Here is a 23,475-nt window from a genome sequence, read left to right as displayed (position 1 = left end):
ATGAACAGGCAGGAAAGTTAGAAACGAAGAACAAATAAGCAAATAAAAAACAAAAACAAAACCAGCGTAGCTGCAGCTCAGACTTCACTCCAATGGGAAGAAGAGACGGGTAAACAGAGAGCAGTGTTAGTTAGTGATGCTGAAGAAATAAGTTGGCCACCTTAGAGTTTTGCCTGCGGATTTGCTGCCGAGGACCGTGGAAATGTGGCAACGTGGGCAACTGCTTCATTTCACCTGTTCTATTTAGTGCAAAACTGAGAGCCAATGAAATGACTAAGAAACTTCTATTATGTGCACTAGTCTTTGTCAGTTTGCATGTTTTTCCTATATTGCAAATTTACCTTATGTATGAATCACTTTCAAATGACCAAAAAGAAAAAAAAAAAAACACTTAAGATTCAAAATTCCTCTTAGAACTGGACACGTATTCATGACTGACCAGAGGCAAATAATAACGATGATTTTCATGAAGACAATATTTACTTGTTCAATTTGAATAACAATATTAGATTTATTATTACGGAAACAACGGGCTTGTGCACTTTCCTATCTGTTGGTCCACACCTGGGATAGAAATTAGACTATCAAAAAGAGCTAAATAAACAGGACTGCTGGCTGAATTCTAAAATATTCGATACAGTTTACTAAATCTGATCAGTCTGAACAAGGAACAAATTGAGATTCACTTCAAACTACGGGGCTAGGGAACACAATTAAAAGAAACACTCCTTACCTATAGAGAAGTAAAGCTGGCCTTTCAGTACTGATTACAAGGTGAGGGAAAAACACTCTGATGGCATTGCAATCTGTGTTTGTAATTCACAAGTGCTGTTTGGAATATGATTTTAAAAGGGGTGGGTGTTGCTGTACAATTTTCAGAGGGAAATGTCTATTGGCTCCAAAGCATCCCACAAACAGTTCAGTATAAGAGGGTGACATTTCCAGCATGAACACTGAAAGATTCCAAGAGTTGCTGCCAATGGTTATATAGGTAACTTTGCCTTCCCTTCAGTGAAAGAAAGGCAGAGATTAAGAATATTCAGAAAAATAAAAAAAGTTTTAAAAAGGACCCATCTTACCTCCATCCAGCTCCTCAGCTCCAAAATGATTCCTGTAGAAGAGCATGATTTCTATCTTGTAACACTTGTAGATGGTCACCAAACAAACGAGCAGCAAGAGGATAGCACCCAGCCCTCCAGCAAGTTCAACTGTGTACATTAGTTCTGGGGAAGAAAAAAATCACAAGAGAGAATTATCCCATATTCACATCCAAAATCATAAATTCAATTTGTTTTCTTTCTTTTTTCTTTTACAGATTGCAGATGAGACCAGATGAGGGTAAAGGGTTAACACAACCCTTTCCCCATCAACAAGAGAATTTGACCTTTGGGTAGCTTTTGAGCTCTGTTCCCTTGGTAACCAGATAAGGTGGTACGTGAAACCTATGCTGCTAAGCAACATTGCTTATGTTAAAAAGTACCCTTAATTGGTAGATTGCCTTTGAACTGGAGAATTATAAATAACCTGATTGGAAAGTACAGTTTTGGGCTTGTCTGAGTGATGTAACTCTTGTATATAAACCTATCCTTTGTGGGGATCCTGCGAGCTATCCTTATGGGATTGATAAAAGAAATACTGGTTCCTGTGGATCTGAGGCTTTTAAAGCCAGGAGAGCTTCTGCACTCATCCCATATGAATTTTGATCACTCCCACCTGAACTGTCACCTTGGGGTTGGGACAAAAGGGAAGTGAGGGGGCAAACAGAACAGTTCCTAGAAGGAACTATTGAAAGACTGTTGTGAGAATTACTTCCAAAAAAGAGGAATACTTGACGCTGTCTGCTCACAAGCCATGGTTCTTGTCTATGTCCTTCTGAGGTGGCCCACTGTAGTTCAAGAGGCTAAATGTTTACCTGGATTCAAGAAGGCCACCTCATGAGTTTTGTAACAGAATATGTTGGTAGCATTTTCCTTTCAGTAAGCTATTTTTCAAATTTTTTATTTTTCTTTGTTTCCCCTCTTACCAGGCATATTACTGCATTCTGCCCAAAAGAGGAATTTGCTTGCCACTGTACACAACTTCCCTTTTTCCTATTGAATATCTATATTCCATCGAAACATTATCATCAGGCAACTTTGGGGATAAAACATTCATGTCTCTTTTTTCAGAGTTCATGGACGTTGTAACAATATCAAGGCTCCTGGAATTTAAACATTAAGTGGCGGTGCACAGATGCTTTTCAAAGTCACTAAAACTAAATGCCTGTGTATGCAGGTTGTCCTTGATCTTCGTACTCCAGATGCTGTTACTGATGGGTAGTCATTGTTCCTGCACTTGACAAATAACCTTGAAAGGTCCTAGGTTTCTTAATTAACATAAAATACAAATATTCCTGAAATCATAGCTGTAAAATACTGATGTTTTTGATTCTGCCATTTAGACTCTGGCAGCACTTTATTCAGTTTCCTAACACGATCCATGTAGACTTACACTGAGAATTTTAAAATAGTGGATAGTTTTTCAGTAATGATTCTCAGGTTGCAAGATTACCCCTAACTTCTCTCAAATGGGGTGAAAATATCATGGCCATCATTGCCTCCCATTAACATTTTCTGTGTGTGTGTGTGTTCGGATGTGATGTCACTTTTTCTGTGAAAATGACAGGAAAAAAAAAACCCAGCTCTATTTCTCATTATCTAGCCCTTTGTTCCTAATTCAACAGTTAAAACACGCACACACACACACACACACACATATAACGACTCTTTAATCAAATTTATTTTTCTGTACTTATTAAAAGTCATGGAAAACAGAAGAAAATCTTATTAAAAGTGATTGGACTTTATGAATTTCAGAAAGAAAAATCACGTGAGATATTAAACCTTTCAGAGTCTAAATAAATTAATATGAAATGTGAACTACTGAAAAACACCTCCAAGAGATTTTTATTTTTTGTATTTATAAGCGACGGCACTGGGTTTGGGTAAGTAACGGACAGCTTTATCAGCTGAACCTTGTAAGGGACCACACGAAAGAGTAGTCTAAAAGTGCCAGGAATGAAATATAAAATGTCTTTCTGAATAATGTTTTCCCACTTCTGTATGAACGGAAAGAATAGTGGATGGATAATACTGTGGGGGTGCATTGGGTCTTGTTCTCTCAGGATATGAGTTTAGTCCCACTACACGCAGAAGCCTGCATTAAACTCTAACATATCTTTAGACTGATTTATGCACCAGACTACCAGAAGGAAAAAAAAAAAGATTTAAAATACACTGGATATGATGGAAGAGATAAGCATTTGACCTATAGCTTCTTTTAAAATCCATGCTGTTTTATGATTTAGTACATTAAACACTTGGGATTTACCACTCTCAAATTTCTCAAGTGATAAAATAAATTTTGAAAAATCAAGATGCTTAACTTCTAAACATTGCTAGTAGGGAGTGCATAATGGTAACACAACATTGGACATTTTCTGATAGTTTCTAATAAAGTCAAACACCAATCTACTCTATGACTAGCAATTCCACTCCTTATATTTACCCAAGAGTAATATAAGCGGATGTTCACAAGAAGATTTGTACAAGAGTGTTCCGAGTAGTCTTATTCTTAATAGCCACAACTGGAAACAACCCCACACAAGAGAATGAATGTGCAAACTGTTGTAATGTCCCTATAATAGAAGCTTCTCAGGTATAAAAGAAATGAACTACTGATCAACACAACATGCATGAACGTCACAAAATTTTGTTAGGTGAACAAAGCCCAACACAAATGAGTACCTCCTATATGATTCTATTTAAATGAAGTCCAAGAGAAGGCCACAACAAGCCACAGTGATAGAAATTAAAAAAAAAAAAAGGTTGCTTTGGGGATGGATGAAGGGCAAATTTATTGGAAAGGGAAAAATGGAATTTCTAGGGTGAAGGAAATATTCTGTACCTTGTTTGGGGTGTAGTTATACAAGAGAACGTATTTGTCAAAACTCATTGAATTGAAAACTTAAGATCTATGCATTTTATCTTATGTTAATAATACTTCAATTTTTTCAAGAAATAAAAAAAAATTTTTCAAAAGCCATTGTAAGTTCTAACCCAAAACCTATGTGGGGAGGAGTCTAAAGAAAGCATCTGGAGGCATGCCACCATGCCTGGCCATCTTGCTTGCCCTAAGTGCCCATATCTGGGCCAATCGCTTTAGGAAAGTTAAAAACAAAAACTATGCCTGAAATATAGTCCTATTAATCCAACAAGCAGAGCTCTCATTTTCTTCAGATGGTATTTATAATACTACACTTGATCTAATTTTGAAATTGAATATTTATAATTTTGAGAAATACTGTACTAAAGAAAGTCCTTGCTATTTTTAGAGAAGCAATTGCCCAAATATGAATAATGCCCTTTGCTGGCTATCATGAGCCATTCTAAAAAAAATTGTATACATTACCTAGAATACTCTGTTTACTTGGCCAATCAGTAGTATTGCCTGAAATGTAATGGCAAAAAGAGAGCAGTTTGCTGTAGCTTAGCAATTATAGAAATGGTCTTGTGTCACTTGAATACCTCCTTAAGATACAAACATATGAAAAGATATATGACAGTTATACCTAGAGTATGAGCAATATGCAAGAATAAGTCTACTGAGCCTTGTGATAGTTATTTACTAATAACAAAACCAAAAAACCAAATTCATTGCCTATGAGTTGATTCCAACTCATAGTGAGCAACTCAATAGGACAGAGTAGAACTGCTCCATAGGGCTTCCAAGGAGGGGTTGGTGGACTGGAATTGCAGCCCTTTTGGTTAGAAGCCGAGCTCTTAACCACCGTGTCATCAAAAACTGGTCCAAAGAAACAACATTTACAAGGAGCCAATTTATCCTGAAGGATCCCCGTTGGTGCGGTGGTTAAGCTGTAATCTTTAAGGGAGCAGATGGCCAGGTCTCTCTCCCATGAAGTGGCTGGATGAGTTTGAACCACCATTCTTCAGTTTAGCTGCCTAATGCTTAACCACTGCACCACCCGTTAAAAAAAAAAGCAAAAAAACCGTTACCGTCGAGTCCGACTCCTAACGACCCTATAGGACAGGGCAGAAGTGCCCCACAGGGTTTCCGAGGAGCTCCTGGTGGATTCGAACTGCCAACCTTTTGGTTAGCAGCCATAGTGCTTAATCACAACACCACCAGGCAGCATCACACCCCAAAGGCTCCTTAACTAGAGGTTAAATTCTGTCCCGATCAAAAGAAATGAATTAGGCCTACTGGTGTATTTTATCTTTACAATGTGGGAAACCCTGGTGGCTTAGTGGTTAAGAGTTAAGGCTGCTAACCAAAAGGTTAGCAGTTCTGACCCACAAGGTGCTCCTTGGAAACCCTATGGGGCAGTTCTACTTTGTCTGATAGGGTTGCTATGAGTCCATGGCAGTGGTTTTTTTTTTTTTTTAATTACAATGTGAGTGGTGTTGCCCCAGCAAATGTCATTTTCCTTTTGAAATGGGATCTGCTTTTCAGCTCAAGTTCAAGCTGCCTGGAGTGGCAGCATTTAAAAAATAAAAGGGTTCCATTTCAGCACAATTCAACATCAGAGGACCAAAAGAGAAAGTGCAGACCTTTTAAAGTCTGTTTAGCCTTTGTGTTGTTTTGTTAAGATGATATACTTTGCCCCCTTTCTGGGATTGAGATTGAATATTGAAAATTGTAAAGCAAAATAACCAGGCAAAACTTAAAGGAAACTGGGATTTGGTAAAGCACAACAAATGAGCAAGTGACAAAAAGTTACATTTAAGGGCATCAGCAGTCATTTAGTTACAGGCAATTAACAATAGTCCTTGGAAAGTTCCAGAATGGGCTCAGGGAAAACACATTGATTACTGCTGCAGTAGTAGACTGCTTTCGGAATAAATTGCTTCAATTTAAAACTAGATTTGCTACAAGCATTTTGAGCAATGACTACAATTTTTTCTTATCAAGACAGTTGGACCAAGCAACCTTTTAAAAGAAAACAGCTAATTAAAATAAAGCGCATGCCATCTCTGAGTATATTGGATTACATTGCAAATAATAAATGCACTTGATTTACACTAATCTTGCTGCAATTACCTAGTGTAGTTTGGAAATTTTTTTTTAATAGGTGTATACCTGGTGTCATTGTTTGCAAACTTTTTCTGTTAGATATCTTTGAAAAAGTAACAATTTTAGCAAAGTAAATAAAAGTTCATATGTATTTTTGACCTCTTAACTTGGAGTTTTGCTTTTGTATGTCTATGTATATTTATATATATATATAATCTTGTCTAGAATATAACTGAAGATTTCAGGTGGCTTATTCTTATTCTTAAATAGTTCACCCTAAAGTTGGCTCATTATATAAAGTCCTTTGAAACGTTCTGCCCTGATTTACATGCAGTAAAATGCAAGTTTGTGGGGGAAATGCGTGATAGACAATATAATGACCCCAGTTTATTCATTAGCTTCACCAAGTACATTTCTTCCTTTTTCACTGTGTTATAAAGAGCTAAACTTTATAAGGATTTATCCATCCACATAAATTCATATGCATATTTATTTCTCTAGAGCAGTATAACTTATTTGTTCCTGGCAGGAGGATAATTATGCTCAGCCTACAAAGATATTCAACTCAATTCTACAATACATCAGCGCAATTTAGAAGCAGTTATAATTTTTTTTTTTTGGTAACACATTGAGAAGCCGAATTGCTATTCACATAATAGCAAAAAAATGTTTTGGAAAGGTATAAACGAGTATGTAAGCAGAGCAGCTTTACTCTTGCAAAAAACCTTTTTTGGAACAAGGCAGAGTATAACAAAAAGTAAAAATTAAAATGGCCCTGGAATGGAGCAGCTTGATCTGTGGAACCAAACATGTGGGCAAAAGGTTAGCTTTGAAGTAATATATTTTGCCAGTTTGCGAAGGAGTTTTGAGCCAAAGTAGCAAATTAACTTTTAGTTACTGCCAATCAAGAATGTAAATATGATCGTTGGCTAAGACCCATCATCAGGGCCTAGTTAGACTACGCTCCCACAAGCCCTTGGAACTTGATTTTTACATGTTAATGAACTATTGAAAGTGAAAAATAAAATGAAAGACTGAAGGAAAAAAATAACGTCATTCTCTGCACAGTTTGCTAGAACTTACCCTTGGAATGTGCTTTTCCTCCACCCAACCAGATAAGGGTGTTAAGTTTTTTTATTTTATATGAAGTAGGGGATATTCATGAGAGGGGAGTATTAAAAGACAACTCGAAAGGAATAATGACAGTTATTGAATAATATAAGAGCTTATGAGTTCATATTAATTATAAACAAACAAGTGAAAAGGGAAAGCACTCTCTGAGAACAGAGTACAAAGTGGTAAATTTAGAAGAAATGATAGCATTTGAAACAGGGCTTCAAACCGGTTCGTTCCCTGCTGAGAATCTGCATTTCTACCTCAGACAAATTGAATCAGATTTAACAAGATCCCCAGGTGATTCCTTTGTGTAACTTCCTGGGAACTTGTTAGAAATTCAAATTCTCAGCAGGGGTTCCAACCAGAAACTGCTGGTTTGAAATCAGGATTTGTCAGCCATCATCTTAATAATTGATTCAGGCAATAATTAATAATGGATGCTAACATTATTGGGTGAAGAATTGATGAGGTAGCATATTCACACTATCTCAAGGTACCTCCCCACAGATTACTTATTAATGACTAAAGGGAACATGGACACCATTTAACAAAGCTATTAAAGTGAACATCACCAGTAATGGGACAAATTGATATCACGTGTGCCCTCTGATGTGCTACACTAAAAAGGCACAATACCATTTATGTAGGATTCCAGTCAGAAACACGTAAATATCCAAAACATGAGGACATATTAGACAAACCCAAACTGAGGGTATATTCTAGAAAACAAAAGCTGGTTTCCTTTTCAAAAATGCTAATGTCATTTAAGACAAAGAAAGGTTGAGGAGCCATTCCGGATTAAAGGGGATTAAGAGATTTAACAACTAAAAGCATTGCATGGTCCTGGATAGGAAATATGATATGAAGGGTATTATTGGGACGATTTTTAAAATTTCAATATAGACTGTATATTAAATAATAGCATTCTGTCATTTTGAAATTTCCTAAATTTGATTAAATGTACTCAAATTATGTAAGAAATATCCTTGTTTTTAGGAGATTCACCCTGAAGTATGTAGTTACGATGTCTGCAATTTACTTTCATGTTGTTCAGCTGTATGTTCTTGTGTGTTTGTATACATAGTATAGATCGATCTATTTATCTACCTGTCTGTAGAAAGAGATAAAGCAAATATGGCAAAATGTTAATAATTGGCCAATCTAGGTAGAGAGATATATGAGAATTTATTGTACTAGTCTTGCAATTTCTATTTCAAAATATAAAGTTAAAAACTAAAAGACAAGTTAAATGGTAAGATCATGTTATATCAAGTGTTATTGTAATTACAATGCATATTTGGTTGATTACTGTTGGATTAAAACTTTATTATTTACAACTATTCTAATCTACCCTTCACAAAGCTTTCAGTTTATTCTTCTGAATATACTTCTTCCTTTTGGGATTTTCTACATTGTCCATGCAAGAAAGTCCAAATCCCTTATACTGGCATTCAAGATCTATCACTCCTTTAATTGAAGCAACGAACTAACCTCCAGTCATAATCATCCCTCCAACATGAACTGAATTTGACATTTGTTTTTCCCAATTCTGTATCCACCTAGCACCTCCCCTTACTGTTTATAAAAACACTGTCAATCCTGCAAGGCTGAGGCTAGAATCTACGCTTTTTTTTTTTTAAGCTTTAGATGAAGGTTTACAGAACAAGCTAGCTTCTCATTAAACAGTACACATATTGTTTTGTGACATTGGTTAACAACCCCATGACATGTCGATACCCTCCCTTCTCAAACTTGAGTTCCCTATTACCAGCTTTCCTGTCCCCTCCTGCCAACCAGTCCTTGTCCCTGGGCTGGTGTGCCCCTTTAGTCTCATTTTGTTTTATGATCCTGTCTAATCTTTGGCTGATAGGTGAACCTTGGAAGTGACTTCATTACTGAGCTAAAAGGGTGTCCGAGGCCCATACTCTTGGGGTTTCTCCAGTCCTTGTCAGACCAGCAAATCTGGTCTTTTTTTGTGCATTAGAATTTTGTTCTACATTTTTCTTCAGCTCTGTCTGGGACCCTCTATTGTTGATTCCCATCAGAGCAGTCAGTGGTGGTAACCAGGCACCATCTGATTGTACGGGACTCTGTCTGGTGCAGGCCGTGGTAGTTGTGGTCCATTAGTCCTTTGGACTAATCTTTTCCCTTGCATCTTTAGTTTTCTTCATTCTCCCTTGCTCCCAAAGGAGTGAGACCAGTGGAGTAGCTTAGATGTCCACTCACGGGCTTTTAAAATCCCAGATGCTACTCGTCAAAGTCTGTGGAACATTTTCTTTATAAACTGTGTTATACCTACCAATTGAGCTAGATGTTTCCCGATAGAACCTATACTTTTGATGAAGCTTTTCCAACTAAAAGTTATTTGCCTTCCTCAGAACACGTGTTTCCTGTAGCTTTTACTGTCACTTGCTACACTGCATTATCAAAGTTGGTGGTTTGAACCCACTAGCCACTTCATGGGAGAAAGATCTGGTGATCTGTTCCCATAAAGATTACAGCTTACAAAACTCTATGGGGCAGTTCTACTCTGTCACATGGGGTTGCTATGAGTGGAAATCGACTAGATAGCACACAGCGACAACAATATACTGCATTATATCACAGTTTTGGTTACGGTTTTACATTATAAACTATTGCTTTACCTTAGTATCTTTGCTTGAGCTGTTTCCTCCCTCACCTTCTTCAAGTCTTTACTCATAAAGCAACTTCTCAATTTGGTCCACTGACCACTCATTTCCAGTCACAACCCCATACCTGCACTTGCATCCACTTCTCTTTCTCTGTTCTTTTTTCCTATAGCATTTCTTACTGTATAACATAGTATTGAATTTATTTATCAGTAAGTTTATTGTTGTTTATTGTCTATCTTCTCCCACTTAAATGCAGATTCCATAAGGGCAAGTTTTTTTTTCCCCATCTCAAAACATACACTTTATTCAGGAAGTGAAAGGAAAATTACAATTGCTCAAGTGGTAGAAATCCCTGCTCAGGTTACAGACGTGGAAGACATTCAGAGAATCACCTGATGGGACCAGGGGAGTGTGCCACTGTTCCTCCTTTGAAGCGCTGGGATCCTGGCACAGGTGAGGACTGTAAGGGCAAGTTTTTTGTTACTGTTGTCTACTTTGTCTATATCTTTCACTGATCTATCCCAAGAGCCTTGAAGACTGGCTGATACATATAGTACAGGGGCTCAGTGAATATTTGTTGAATAAATAAATGACTGGATGGCTAAGAACAAACCTAATTCCCTAATAAAAAGTTAGATTTTTATTCTCTACAAATCTGAGAATATCTCTATGAGCTATTTTTCCAGTCAGTGTATCATGAAGCTCAAGCAACTGATGGGGGCATAATTATTTATATCCATTCCAGTAATTTAATCATAAAGCTTAAATCTATAGAAACATGGTCAACTTTATAGTACAGATTAAAATATGCTCTTTCATTTATAAATCTAGTGACAATACAGTCTTGTATAACCTTACAGAACCAGGAAAGCTGGTATTGCTGGGCATTTGGAAATCAGTGATGTGCTGCTTTACATCTTTGATATTGCTGTTCAACTTTTTCTTTTCACTCTTTCATTCATTCATTTATCTTGTTCACTTGTTTGTTTAGTAAGTACCTTCTATGTATCAGGTGTTGGGAGTCCTGGGTGGTACAATTAGTTAATGTGCTTGGCTACTAACCAAAAGGTTGGAGGTTCAAACTCACCCAGAGGTGCCTCAGAAGAAAGGCCTGGTGATATGCTTCCAAAAATCAGTAGTTGAAAACTGTACGGATCTCAGTTCTACTCTCACACACATGGGGTTGCCATAAATTGGAATCGACTCTATGGCAACTGTTATGGATTGAACTGTGTCCCCCAAAAATGTATGTCAGTTTGGCTGGGTCATGATTCCCAGTATTGCATGATTGTACACCATTTTGTCATCTGAGGTGATTTTCCTATGACTTGTAAATCCTACCTCTATGATGTTAATGAGGCAGGATTAGAGGCAGTTATGTTAATGAGGAAGGACTCAATCTACAGGATTAGGTTGTATCTTGGGTCAGTTTCTTTTGAGACATAAAAGAGAGAAGCGAGCAGAGAGACAGGGGGACCTTATACCACCAAGAAAGCAGCACCGGGAGCAGAGTGTGTCCTTTGGACCTGGGGTTCCTGCATGGAGAAGCTCCTAGACCAAGGGAAGATTGATGACAACGGCCCTTCTCCAGAGCCAACAGAGAAAGCCTTCCCCTGGAGCTGGCACTCTGAATTCAGACTTCTAGCTTACTAGACTGTGAGAGAATAAACTTCTATCTGTTACAGCCATCCACTTGTGGTATTTCTGTTATAGCAGCACTAGATAATTAAGATAGCAACTGGTTGGTATGTATTAGGTGTAGTGCTTTGAGTTCTGGAGATAAAATGATGGATGAAATATGCATTTGCCTTAAAGGGGCTCATATCTAGTTGCAGAGCCAGGCATGTAAGCATAATAAATAGCTAATAATATTTATTGAATATTTAAGTGTCACTGTGCTAAGCCTTTGGAGCCCTGGTGGCCAAACCAAAAGGTTGGCCATTCGAATCCACCAGCTGCGCCTTGGAAACCCTATGGGGCAGTTCTACTCTGTCCTGCAAAGTTGGTATGAGTTGGAACCAATTCAACAGCAATGATTTTTTTTTTTTCTTTTTTGGTGCTAAGCTTCTTTTATATGGGTATAAGAAATGCCATATTGTAGGTTTAATAACCAGGGGCCAGGTGAGCAAGTCACTCCGAGTGTTTGTGCGTGTATGCATTTGTATGTTTCTGTTGGGGAGTGTTGAGGGTAGGATTCAGTCACTGTTTGGTATAGTACAAGACAATGTTTGTAAGGTTTTTGGCAATTAATTTGGTCTAAAATACAGGGAAAGTGAAAGAATGATGTGATGGGCGATGATAGGATATGTTTTGATTTCTCAGTCAGAACATGCCATTTTTCTCTTTTTATTTTCAAAGCAAATAGCATGTGCCTTGTCAAAAAATATTTGTTTAAGGGATTCAAAGAACCAATTAAGCTACATTTCCAAAAATTAGGTCAGAACAACAGGACGATGATTCTCTTTAGGGGAAAATTGACATATATTTTCAAAAATTACAATGTAGAGTTACTATCACAGACAGAGCTTTATTGCAGAAAGCATTTCCCCTTTGGATTATAAAAGAGTGAAATAGGTCTATCTAAAGAGCATAAGGTGGCATGTACACAGACTATTATGTATATGCACACACATACAAACCTACAAAGTATTCAGATGGGGCTTCCTTCATCTCAGATCACATAAGATTGAGTGCGATGAAGAAAAACCAAAGAAGGAAGACACTACTATAATAAAGAGCAAAAAGGGCCTCAGGTGACCAGCTTAGAAGACAGGGCTATTGTATATCAAGGTGTCATACTTCACTGATGCCTAAAAGAAAACCTCTTAGAAGAAAAAATTATTTACCTCCCCTTTACTAGGATTTCCTTCTCAACATGTCATACAAATAGACAGGCACAGATGGAATGTTACAAAACGTCTCTTGAGAGAAAATTGTCAGAGTGAAGGTGGCATTGCCATTTTACTCCTTTTTGTCAAGGGAAACAGTGTTTATCCTGAAAGCAATCCTCCACCAGAGGATATACGGTCCCAGTTAGAACAATGTGCTCTTCTGTTGGGAATGCTTGGGATTGGCCAAAGAACCCAAAACATCTGGACTGCTTAGATAACCAATAGAAGGAGCCAGTGTTTCTCTCCTCAGAATTGTTGAGCTCTTCTAAAAAGAAAAAAAGTAGTATGATAATTTGTAGTACAAGCAGTCAAGGGAAATAGATTTATAAAATATTTTCCACATGTAAAAGCTGATTGAGTTGCCTGCAATATACAAAATGGGGTAATATGATAGGCTTCAAAATTTTATGTTATTATAATTTTCTTCCATTAGACATATAATGTATTTCCTAATTATTAAAAGCATTAGAATAAAGTGTGTTCAGCAAAAGCTGTTGTTAAGGATTTCTCTTATGAGACAACTTTCATTCAAAATCTTGGTGATTCCACAGAAAGAGATACCAGTAAGGCAAAACAATAATAAAACCATATGCTGGTTCATTTCCCTCAATGGGAGTAACAGAAAATTCCATTTCTCATCTCTCTTGAATCTTTGTGATCACTCTTTGTTTTCTGAATACATAAAAATGCTGAGAATAGCAGTTAAGTTGCCTTGTTCTCTCATTTTGTAAAGAGATACTAGTCAAGAATTTATTAAAAATTCTTCTCCTATTAACAATCTACGGAGAAATAGACATGTTTCGGGAACCACCAATAGCAGAACCTACCATTACCTGATTCCTTCTAAGAGAATGGTAAATGGCTCCTTAAGCCTTGACAAAGTTGAGAACAACGTCAGTGGCTTATATCGTTTAGTGGCCTCTGTAATTGGAATCCATGAAGGGCCTGTCCTCAATAATGAATTATCTGTTACCAATATGACAGTAACAGGGCCCTGGCAGTATCTTGTTTTCTCACACTATGCAGTAGTTTTCAGTGCTTGAAAATTAGCAGTGGTTTGAGAAAATAATGTGGAGGTAAAATGTATCTGCTAAAATGCACTGGTTTCCAATAGAGACAGACATAAAGTGGGAGCAAGGGTGTACACTCAAGCAAGCAGGTTTCAATAAGTTTTAAATATGTGTAAATAACTTGATTTTATAGCAAACAGATTAATGATAGGTTTCCTGTAAGCCTTTTAAAAATATTCAGTGGCTGTATCAAAGTAGATTTATTTTTCTCACCTTTTTTTCCCTGACTTTACAAAACATGCTTATTGTAAAGAACTTGAAAAATGTATACAAATAATAAGAAATTAAAGGCCAAATGGAATTACAATGCCCTACGAAAACCATCATTAATACTTTAATGAAATATTTTTTATTTATCTCTTTATAATGTATTAGGTTTTTGTGTGACCTGGAATAGGCAAGTGATCTATAGCTTTCAGTGCTAATACTCCAAAGTAGCTTATATTTTTCCTTCTACTCTGGAATGGAGTTGTCCAAGGTGGTTTCCAAACGGTGTTCTGCTAACAGTCCTCATGGTGGACTCTTTACCATAATTCATTATTTATCCAATATCTGTTTACCCATATATCATTTATAGATGCCTGGTCCGGCAAGACCAGTCTAGCAGGAATTATTTAACATCACTATGTGGTACTGCTCTACATAACTAATAATCATTTTTGGCAAGTTGACAAATATTCACTCACAGGATAGATTAAAACGTAATCCAATTTTAGTGAAGGTATGGATTTCAAATGTCACTTAGGTTAATTACACTGTTTTATAGATGAGGAAAGTAAATTGGTATGTGATAGTCAATAGTTGCAATATATTTTAGTACAACCAATTTTTATGTGACTCCTGAGTTGCCAGTGACAACATGCTATTTAAAAAGACAGCGATATTTTTAATATGTTCTTCAATGTTACTTTTAATACTGAGATATTTCAATGGTATAGACAAATTTGTTTGTTTTGGGAGAATTAAAACTGCACCTAAGCAGTTGTAAGCTGTTACCTTGATATGGTAAAGCAAAAAAACAAAAACAAACAAACAAAAAAAACCCATTGCTGTTGAGTTGATTCCAACTATAGTGACCCTATAGGACAGAGTAGAACTGCCCCCATAGGGTTTCCAAGGAGTGGCTGGTGGATTCAAAGTGCTGGCCTTTTGGTTAGCAGTCAAGCTCTTAACCACTACACCACCAGGGTTCCCCTTGATATTGTAGGATAGTAGAAATGCATTTCTAGTCATGTTCATTTTACGTTACGTACTAGAATCAGAATTCCAAACTGACTTAAGTCAGTCAATTTACCTTTCATTCTTTCAGGCTTTGATAATGGCCTCTTCCATTTGAGTTTGCGTGCATTTGGCAACCATTACTAGTCAGTACTTTGAACTGCAGTCGCATATCATAAGGAATTGCAATTTCTATTTTGCAGTTATAAAAACTTGTCATCTAAGGATCTGAATTGACTTTACAAATCCTTAAACCATAAGAAAATCTGTTGGAAGAGTCAACACTTCATTTCACTTTGAAGACTGGCAAAATGAGCCACGGTGACTTAAAATTCCAAGAATCTGTAAAACCTGCCAAATGTTCTAATACTTATTATTAGTCACCCAAGGTCTAATATGTTCTTATAACATTACTGCTCTGGGGCTTAGGGGCAATTATTTCACAAATGATAAATATGTGCGAACAATGATGCAAAGAGACTTGCTCTAAGTTATACATAAGAGTAAAGAACAAAACACTCTCAAGTAACCGTCTCTTTTCTTATTACAATCTGTAATTTCTTTTCAGTCAATCCTCATTCATATCAAATTTCAATTAATGGTAATGACTCTTGGATGGTTTCTAAAATGGCCTTTTTGTACTTTTGTAAATATACCACTGGATTTTTTTATGAATTAAAAATAAAATCTACTTTAATAGCAATTAAATGTCTGCTTTTAATTTTTTAATTTAGGAAAATCAACCTCCAGATAAATTATTCTTCATAAAACACATGCTAAAGATAGCCTGCATGCCCCAAAAGTAGAGACAAATAGTGAACATATTTCTTACAGATGGTAAATGTAATTCTAAACACTAAAATCTAATACAAGTTACCATGGTAATCTATTGGAAATCAACCCATTTTTTTTCCCTACTATATGACCTGAGAGAGTAGTTAGCATTTTTTATGTGTCATGTCTAATTTCTTACTTTACTGACCTGGTTGTCAAAGTTCAATATACAGGAACTGCTATTAAATGTTATACCTTGCATTTTATGACCCAGTTGTGCCATTTCTCAATTGCTGCTGAATTCACTCAGTGGAATTCAACAACAGCCATAAAAATACACAGCCATCTCTCTCTCCCCCAAAATGCTGCTTTAATACTCCAGGATGGTGGTAGACAACGCTCTGGCAGCAGTGACTCAACTACTAAGGACACTTAACACAGTACTTCGCCCATAGCTGGCACTCAATACATATTTGTCGAATAGCAATGATTTGTCGCTTTTTAACGCAACGATACTATATGAATCATTTCCTTTAAGCAACCTGCGGGCAAGTGAGATCTCAAGAGGGAGGGATATGAAACATCATCAGTAAAGAGGCTGTTTTAATCTAGAAAGGAGAATAGGAAGGTGGTTCTAAGAAGGAAGAGTGAGTGGTGTGTTGGTAGGTGGTAGCCATGAATATGCTTTCTTGTTCGTGATATCTGACCACACATGTGGGATTGTGCTGTGTGGGGGCTAGATGATTCCAGCGAGCTTCCTGCAAATGTGTTAGACTGGATCATTTTTCTTAAACTGCCTGTTCTTCATTTTCCACCACAAAGATCTGAGTTCTAGCGAACTCCCTCTGCCCTCACCTAGGTTTACTTGTGTTTTATAGCCTTTGTTAGAAGCTAGACTGATGCCTGTTAAATTGAACTTTTGAGCACGGAGGAGCTGTTTATCCAGTTTCTTCTACAGTGCCTTTTCTTTCCCCTTGCCTGTTTGACAGCCATATCATTGACCAATAGTATGTGGAGGTTCCATTCCCATTCTATGTCCGTACTTCATTACTATATGTAATTGAAATTTAGCTGAATGTTAAGTGCTCAAAACAGAAAATTAGCAGTATTTACTGCCCACCATGTATCTTGTTCCTCCTTAGTAATTGCTATTTGCATAGGCTGAACACCAGCTATAGCCAATTTGCAAGGGCTTAAATATATATACGTTGTTGAGACATTCTTAAGAGTAATTCCTTTTTGAAAAATGGGATACTAGGAGTTGTGTTCAACAATGAGGGCCCTCTTCATTTAAGAGGTTAATTATTTTAACACTTGAAGCAAGTGCGCTCTCAGATGTCTCTCAGGGTAGTGAATGTGTTCTACAAAGCACAATGTTATTGAAAACGTGAGGCAAGTAACCTCATTAAGAGTAGAGTGTGAAAGCAATGTACTAATGTTCAAATAGGTTCAAAGGTGTTGAACAAGTAAAAAGGATTAGGCAATTAGTTGGAATTAGTCCCACTGACTGGCTCCACTCTGCTTTCATTTTTCACTCAAGGAAACAGTAAGCTCAAGAGAGGTAGTCGTTCTTTACCTATTAGATGCTACCAAGTTTAGCAGAAGATTTACGGTCTAGGCTAGGGCTTTCCTACTCCAAATGTGGTTCACAGACTAGCAGCATCAACATCAATAAGGCACTTGTTTGAAATTCAAACCTCAAGTCCCACTACAGACTATTGAATTCTAATTGCTTTTTAACAAATTCCCTGGGAGATTTGTATATACTGTAAAGTTTGAGAAACACTGGTCTTTGAAACCCCTGATGGCATAGTGGTTAAGTGCTACGGCTGCTAATCAAAGGGTTGGCAGTTCAGATCCGCCAGGCGCTCCTTGAAAACTCTGTGGGGCAGTTCTACTCTGTCCTATAGGGTCGCTATGAGTCGGAACTGACTCGACGGCACTGGGCTGGGAGGGGTGTCCAGATGATCCTCCAAGGATTGAGTTGAAGCACAAGCATCTCAGGCTGCTAACCAGAAGGTTGGCAGTTTGAATCCACCAGCTGCTCTTTGGAAGCCCTATGGGGCAGTTCTACTCTGTCCTATAGGGTCGCTATGAGTTGGAATTGACTCAACGGCAGCGAGTTTTTTTTTTTTTTTTTGGTTTTATGGTACAAGGACCACCCTTTCTGTTGACCTCCCAAACACCTCCCATAAAATCTTCGAGGGTTTTCAAGATAAAAATACCTGTTCCTGTGTTAACTTTCTCTACTTTAAGTAGTTCAGGTGCTGAAATAATTTCCATGAGGGGATGGGGTTTCTTATATCCATACTGTAGGTAGGTCCAGGGTTCTCAACCAAAGATGATTTGCCTCCCTCCACCCCCATCCCGGGAATATTTGGCACTATCTGGAGACATCTTTGGTTGTCACAACTGGGGGAGCGGGGCTACTGGCATCTAGCGGGTAGAGGCCAGAGATGCTGCTACACATCCTACAATGCCCAAGGCACCCTCCCACCACATGTGTGCAGGGTAGAACTGCTCCATAGGGGTTTCAAAGCTGTGACCTTTCGGAGGTAGACCACCAGGCCTTTCTTCTGAGGCACCTCTGGATGGGTTTGAATTGCCAATATTTTGAATAAAGTCAAGTGGTTAACTCTTTGTGCCACCCAGGGACTCCTCAGTAAAGATTAAAAAAAAAAAAAAAAACCCTGCCCAAAACGTCAATAGTGTCAAGACTGAGAAAACTTGATGTAGATAATGTTTATATCACTCAGAATAAGTTTCCTTATTCCATTCATCACATTTTCTAAATGAGTTGGGTACTTTGAGTCAAGTTCAGGTTGAAGATCTTTATCAAGAATTTAAAATCTAGTTGGGGAAATAAGTGTAAATAAGTCTTTTATTCAATAAAATAAAAGACTTCTCATAACTATGACCACATATGATTAATACTAAGAGCTTTGTCCCACATGATTAGTTCAACAGAAATGATAAAAACTGAAGGGTTTATCATTCTTGGCTTCTGATACTGGTTTTTGTTCAGGATCATTTTCTTTTCATTTATTAATCATCAGTAAGCAGCGGTCCTTTTCTTTCCTACCAAACATGCTGCTTGAATGTCTTTGTTCACGCAGAAGAAAACTGAATGACCAAAATGGCTAAAAGCAAAAGCTGGGATCAACAGGCCTTTGAAAAGGTATTGTATTGTTGAGGCAAAAATAACCTTGCTTTAACCAAAAAACAAAAACAAACCCACAGCCGTCGAGTGATAGTGACCTTATAGGACAGAGAAGAACTACCCCATAGAGTTTCTAACAAGCACCTGGTGGATTCGAACTGCTGACCTTTTGGTTAGCAGCCGTAGCTCTTAGCCACTCCACCACTAGGGTTTCCAACCTCTAGCCTCACTTAAATCATATATCCTATGTCTAAGGAGGTCATCAGCTCAAAGAGTTAATTTCCCTGCCTGCAATTTTGGTGGCATACAATAAACTTTTTGGAACGTCCATATCAAGAAATTCAAAGGTATAAAATCACAAACATTGGACAATTTGTGCTCCTGGCATTCATAATAGCCTTCAAGTGTGTCTGTTTGCTTTGTCATTAGTTACCCAGATCCAAAACAGAATTGGAATCGGCTAGTAAGATGTCTTACACAACTGAGGGGCAGGGAAACATGGAAAATGTTACAAAATAGAAGAAGGTTTGGACTGTAAACTCTCAAATATTATCCAAGGTGAGAATTTGTTAAACCTGATGGCTCTGATTTGGGGATGCTGCAGCAGCGTAACAAAAGTTCCTTAATATTTTGGCATTGCATAAGCTTAGACCCAGTAAAAGTGACTCTTTGATAGACACCAACTCAGTTTTTAGTAGGTCATTGTCTTTCTAGGGAGATACCACACACATAAAGGTGGGAAATTTGTTGTCTGGGTATGGTTTGGTTTTTACATATTCTGAAATCAGTGGCCAAAAATGTCCAATGGCCATCTCCTAGAGAGGTTTTAAACAGTTCTATGGTCTTACTGTATCTCTCAGAAAATAAATGCACTAGGCAAATACTAACAAGGAGAGGGCATATATTACAAAGATGATTCATTACAAGGTGGGATAAGGAGTCCACTGGGTCTAAACTCATCCTGCTTGAAAACAATGCATCCTAAATGATGTGCACGTTAATTACATTACTAAAGATATTCTGAGGACTAGGGAGTTCATTGAGCAAGTCTAATTCCTATCGATTCCATTCTTTGGAGGGAGAGTAAAATGAGTTTGAGGGGGAATAGAGGAAAACCTAGATGTTTATCATTATTAACTAGTGCTGGTCTCTCAGGTAGATACTTCGCCACTTCCCAAACTACTTTGTGATGAATGAATTGCCATATTGTTGTAATTGATATATCTAAACATAACCATTTAGAAGAGGGTGGTTAATGAATATTCTGTTAATGTGACAGTTTCAAAGCCAAGCATTCACTCAGAAGTACAAATCTATGTAGGGAATGTTTAATATCCATGTAATTAAGAAAGCAGACGATGGCATTCCAAATTATATTGGTCCTTATTTCCTGTGCATTTATTTTTATGGATGCCTCCCACAATGCCAGACACATAGTAGGTTCTTAACAATTATCATTAAATGAATAATGAATGAATAAATTTCTTTTTTAGGATAGCACATTCAATTGAAAGCAAATCTATTATAAAGTCAAATACAGAATCAGTGATACAAAATTGCCAGAGCTAAAGCTGACCATTTTAATGAAAGATGATGTAGAATTCAGGGAGTTTTTAATGGAACACTGGATCCTGTTCTACCCAGAATATTACATACTTGGAGTAGACAAATCACATAATAGCTGCTAATGTTTATTGGGTGCTAAGTATGTGTTGGAGTCCCTAGGTGGTGTCATCGGTTAATGTGCTTGGCCGTTAAGTCTACCCAGCAGTGCCTTGGAAGAAAGGTCTGGTGATCTCCTTCTGAAAAATCAGCCATTGAAAACCCTGTGGAACAGTTCTACTCTGACACACATGAGGTTGCCATGAGTTGGAGTCGACTGGACGACAACTTGTAAAAGTATGTGTCAGACACTCTGCTAAATATTTACATATATTCATTTAATCCTCACAGCTGCTCTCTTGGTAGACACTTGTTATTTTATAGAAGAGACATTTGAAGTTCACAAAGGTTAAGTGATTTGCCCAAGATAGCACAGTTAGTAAGCACAGACAGCTGAGCTCCAAAGTCCATGCCTTTGACCATTAAACTGCTTTCCTTCAGATAGTAAATATGTCTACACATTGAGGTAATCCACAGTTAGAGTGTGGATGAAAGGCACAGTGCACAGTGAAGGAATTTAGAACTGCCCGATGGGTGCAGGGAAACCGTGGTGTCATAGTGGTTAAATACTATGGCTGCTAACCAAAAGGTCAGTGGTTTGAATCCACCAGGTGTTCCTTGGAAACTCTATGGGGCAGGTCTACTCTGTCCTATAGGGTCACTATGAGTAGGAATCGACTCGGTGGCAGCGAGTTTGGTTTTTGATGGGTGAAGGAGTGGCTAGGCTCAAGTACCCATCTGGAGTACTGTTTGTGTCAGAGTTGTTGTTGTTGTTAGTTGCTCTTGGGTCAATTCAGGCTCATGGCAACCCCGTGTGTTACAGAGTAGACCTGTGTCATAGGGTTTTCTCAGCTGTAATATTTATGGAACGAGATCCTTTCTTCCATGGCTCAGTTGGGTGGGTTTGAACCACCAGCCTTTAGTTTAGTAATCAAGTGCAAACCATTGGTGTCACCTGTTATTGTTGTTGTTATTGTTAGGTGCTTTTGAGTTGGTTCTGACTCATAGTGACCCTATAGGACAGAGTAGGACTGCTGGAGAGGGTTTCCAAGGAGCTCCTGGTGAATTTGAACTGCCAACCTTTTCGATTAGCAGCCAAGCTCTTAATCATTACACTACCAGGGCTCCTTGTGTCACCTAGGGACCTTTATATCAGAGTAATGGAAAAAATAAAAAATGGAGCGAGAAGGAATGGCCAGGATTTTGGAGGAAAATTGAAGGTCAGTGTTGATGCATGGCAAGTCAGGCAACAGCAATTAAAAATCCAAGCAAAGGCATCTGGGTAAAAAGATTGAGAGTCCCAGACAAGGAATTTGAGCAAGTATGGGCAACGGAAGCAGGAACAAGAAACAATCCAGTAATTAATGTGTCAAATCTTTGCTTTTGTTGTATTTGAAGCCAGGATCCAACTTTCAAGTTTGCAGGTCAGGAACTGGTAAACTGGACTGAATATAAGCTGCTGGCTAGAGAAAGGAGTAAGGGGCAGAGAAGTCACAGACCAATATGGCTCCATGGGATGGTATATCTTAGGCTGTGCCCACTTCAGTCTTCATCTCTCTCACTGCATATTGTAGTCCTCTGTAGAGTGAGTAAAATATATCTATACTGCAAGCCTGGCAAAGCTGTAACTGTCCGAGTACCTTCACTGGTTGTAGGAATTGATCTCTAACAAGGTTTTTCTATGGACAACTTTCCTGGTAAATTTTCAGATGGCTTTTGTAGAATTAACTTTTTTTTTTAAAAGATAAAAGCCTGATCTAGAATCCAGCCTAGCTCAATCCTAGTGGAATTATTTATTGTAGTATCCCCTTAGCATTAAGGAAGATGCATTTGATACATGTGAATGATGTCTCCAAGAATCCATACCACCCACTGGAGGACTCTAGAATAATTTTTATTACGTCAACAATATTGAACAAAGTGTAATAGTGGAGAAAAAAAATCTTAGATAACGTTGGCAAAGGTGTGTCCTGGCAAGTTTACCTGTCAGAAGAAATGACAGTTTGTGGTTTACAGGATCTCCATTCATTAAATGTTTTAATATGTCTCTCTAGAGAAGTTTTTAAAAGGAAGGCTTTGAAGGCCTATGAGATAACTTAAGGGATTTATGAACTGATGGCAGAAAAATACGATTACCAGTGGCAGATTCCAGTACCTTCAGTGAGCTAGTATGACAGCAACTTGACTCTTTCAGGGACTCTGTACTCAAAGACCCAAACCTATCTGCTCACATGTATTGTGTCCTGCCCTTTTGAACCTCGCACAGCAGGTAAACTTGCAGTCATGACATATGCGGATCAAAGTCCTTTGTTTTTCCCCAGTGTGAGTGTGGTAGATCATGCCACATGGTTATGAACCCCTCCAGGGCAGGAGATTGCACCCATTGCTGCCTTCCTGAACTGATGGCTCATTTGCTGGAGCTCCCTTAAAAGGAAGGCAGACACTCAGGGGGACTTTCTGAGTACATGACTTTGAAGGACTCCTTTTGGTTTCTTAATGTTTTTGTTTTACTAAGAATGAAATGCTGTGGATATAAATATGTATTTGAAAACCTTTTGGAAGATTTGGTATTGAAGAGCACTCTAACATAGGCCACAACTCTCTTCCTCATGTTTGAGGAATCAGGCATTATTGGAATAGATTTTCAAACAATTTCCTTGATTTCTCAATCATTTATTTTTCTAGAACTGGAGGTTTTTTTTTTCTCTTTAAGCTATGAGCAATTTAATCTTAGGCCACACGTGCTAAAATTAGCCTGAAGGCGGGGGGTGTTTCACCCTTCCTGGATGTGTGTCTGTCTGCAAAACAGAGCTACAATAGCTAGCTGTATCCTTTGATGCAATTCATTCTCTTCTCTGTCCTTATGATCTCTAGCTGTC

At 37.9% G+C, this 23,475-nt stretch overlaps 1 protein-coding gene across 1 annotated transcript in view; it reads right to left on the bottom strand.

The window, feature by feature from the left end:
• The window catches only part of IL1RAPL1 (interleukin 1 receptor accessory protein like 1), a 722,800-nt gene that overhangs the window by 29,018 nt on the left and 670,307 nt on the right, over nt 1-23,475 (bottom strand). The window contains exon 8 of the mRNA XM_064278411.1: nt 1,080-1,223. Coding sequence (XP_064134481.1) covers nt 1,080-1,223 — 144 coding nt within the window. The remainder of the gene's footprint in view (nt 1-1,079; nt 1,224-23,475) is intronic.

This window comes from Loxodonta africana, chromosome X, assembly GCF_030014295.1.
Source record: "Loxodonta africana isolate mLoxAfr1 chromosome X, mLoxAfr1.hap2, whole genome shotgun sequence".
NCBI classification, from domain to species: domain Eukaryota; kingdom Metazoa; phylum Chordata; class Mammalia; order Proboscidea; family Elephantidae; genus Loxodonta; species Loxodonta africana.
The sequence above is the reverse complement of the archived record's forward strand: the minus strand, read 5'-3'. Positions and strand labels throughout refer to the sequence as shown.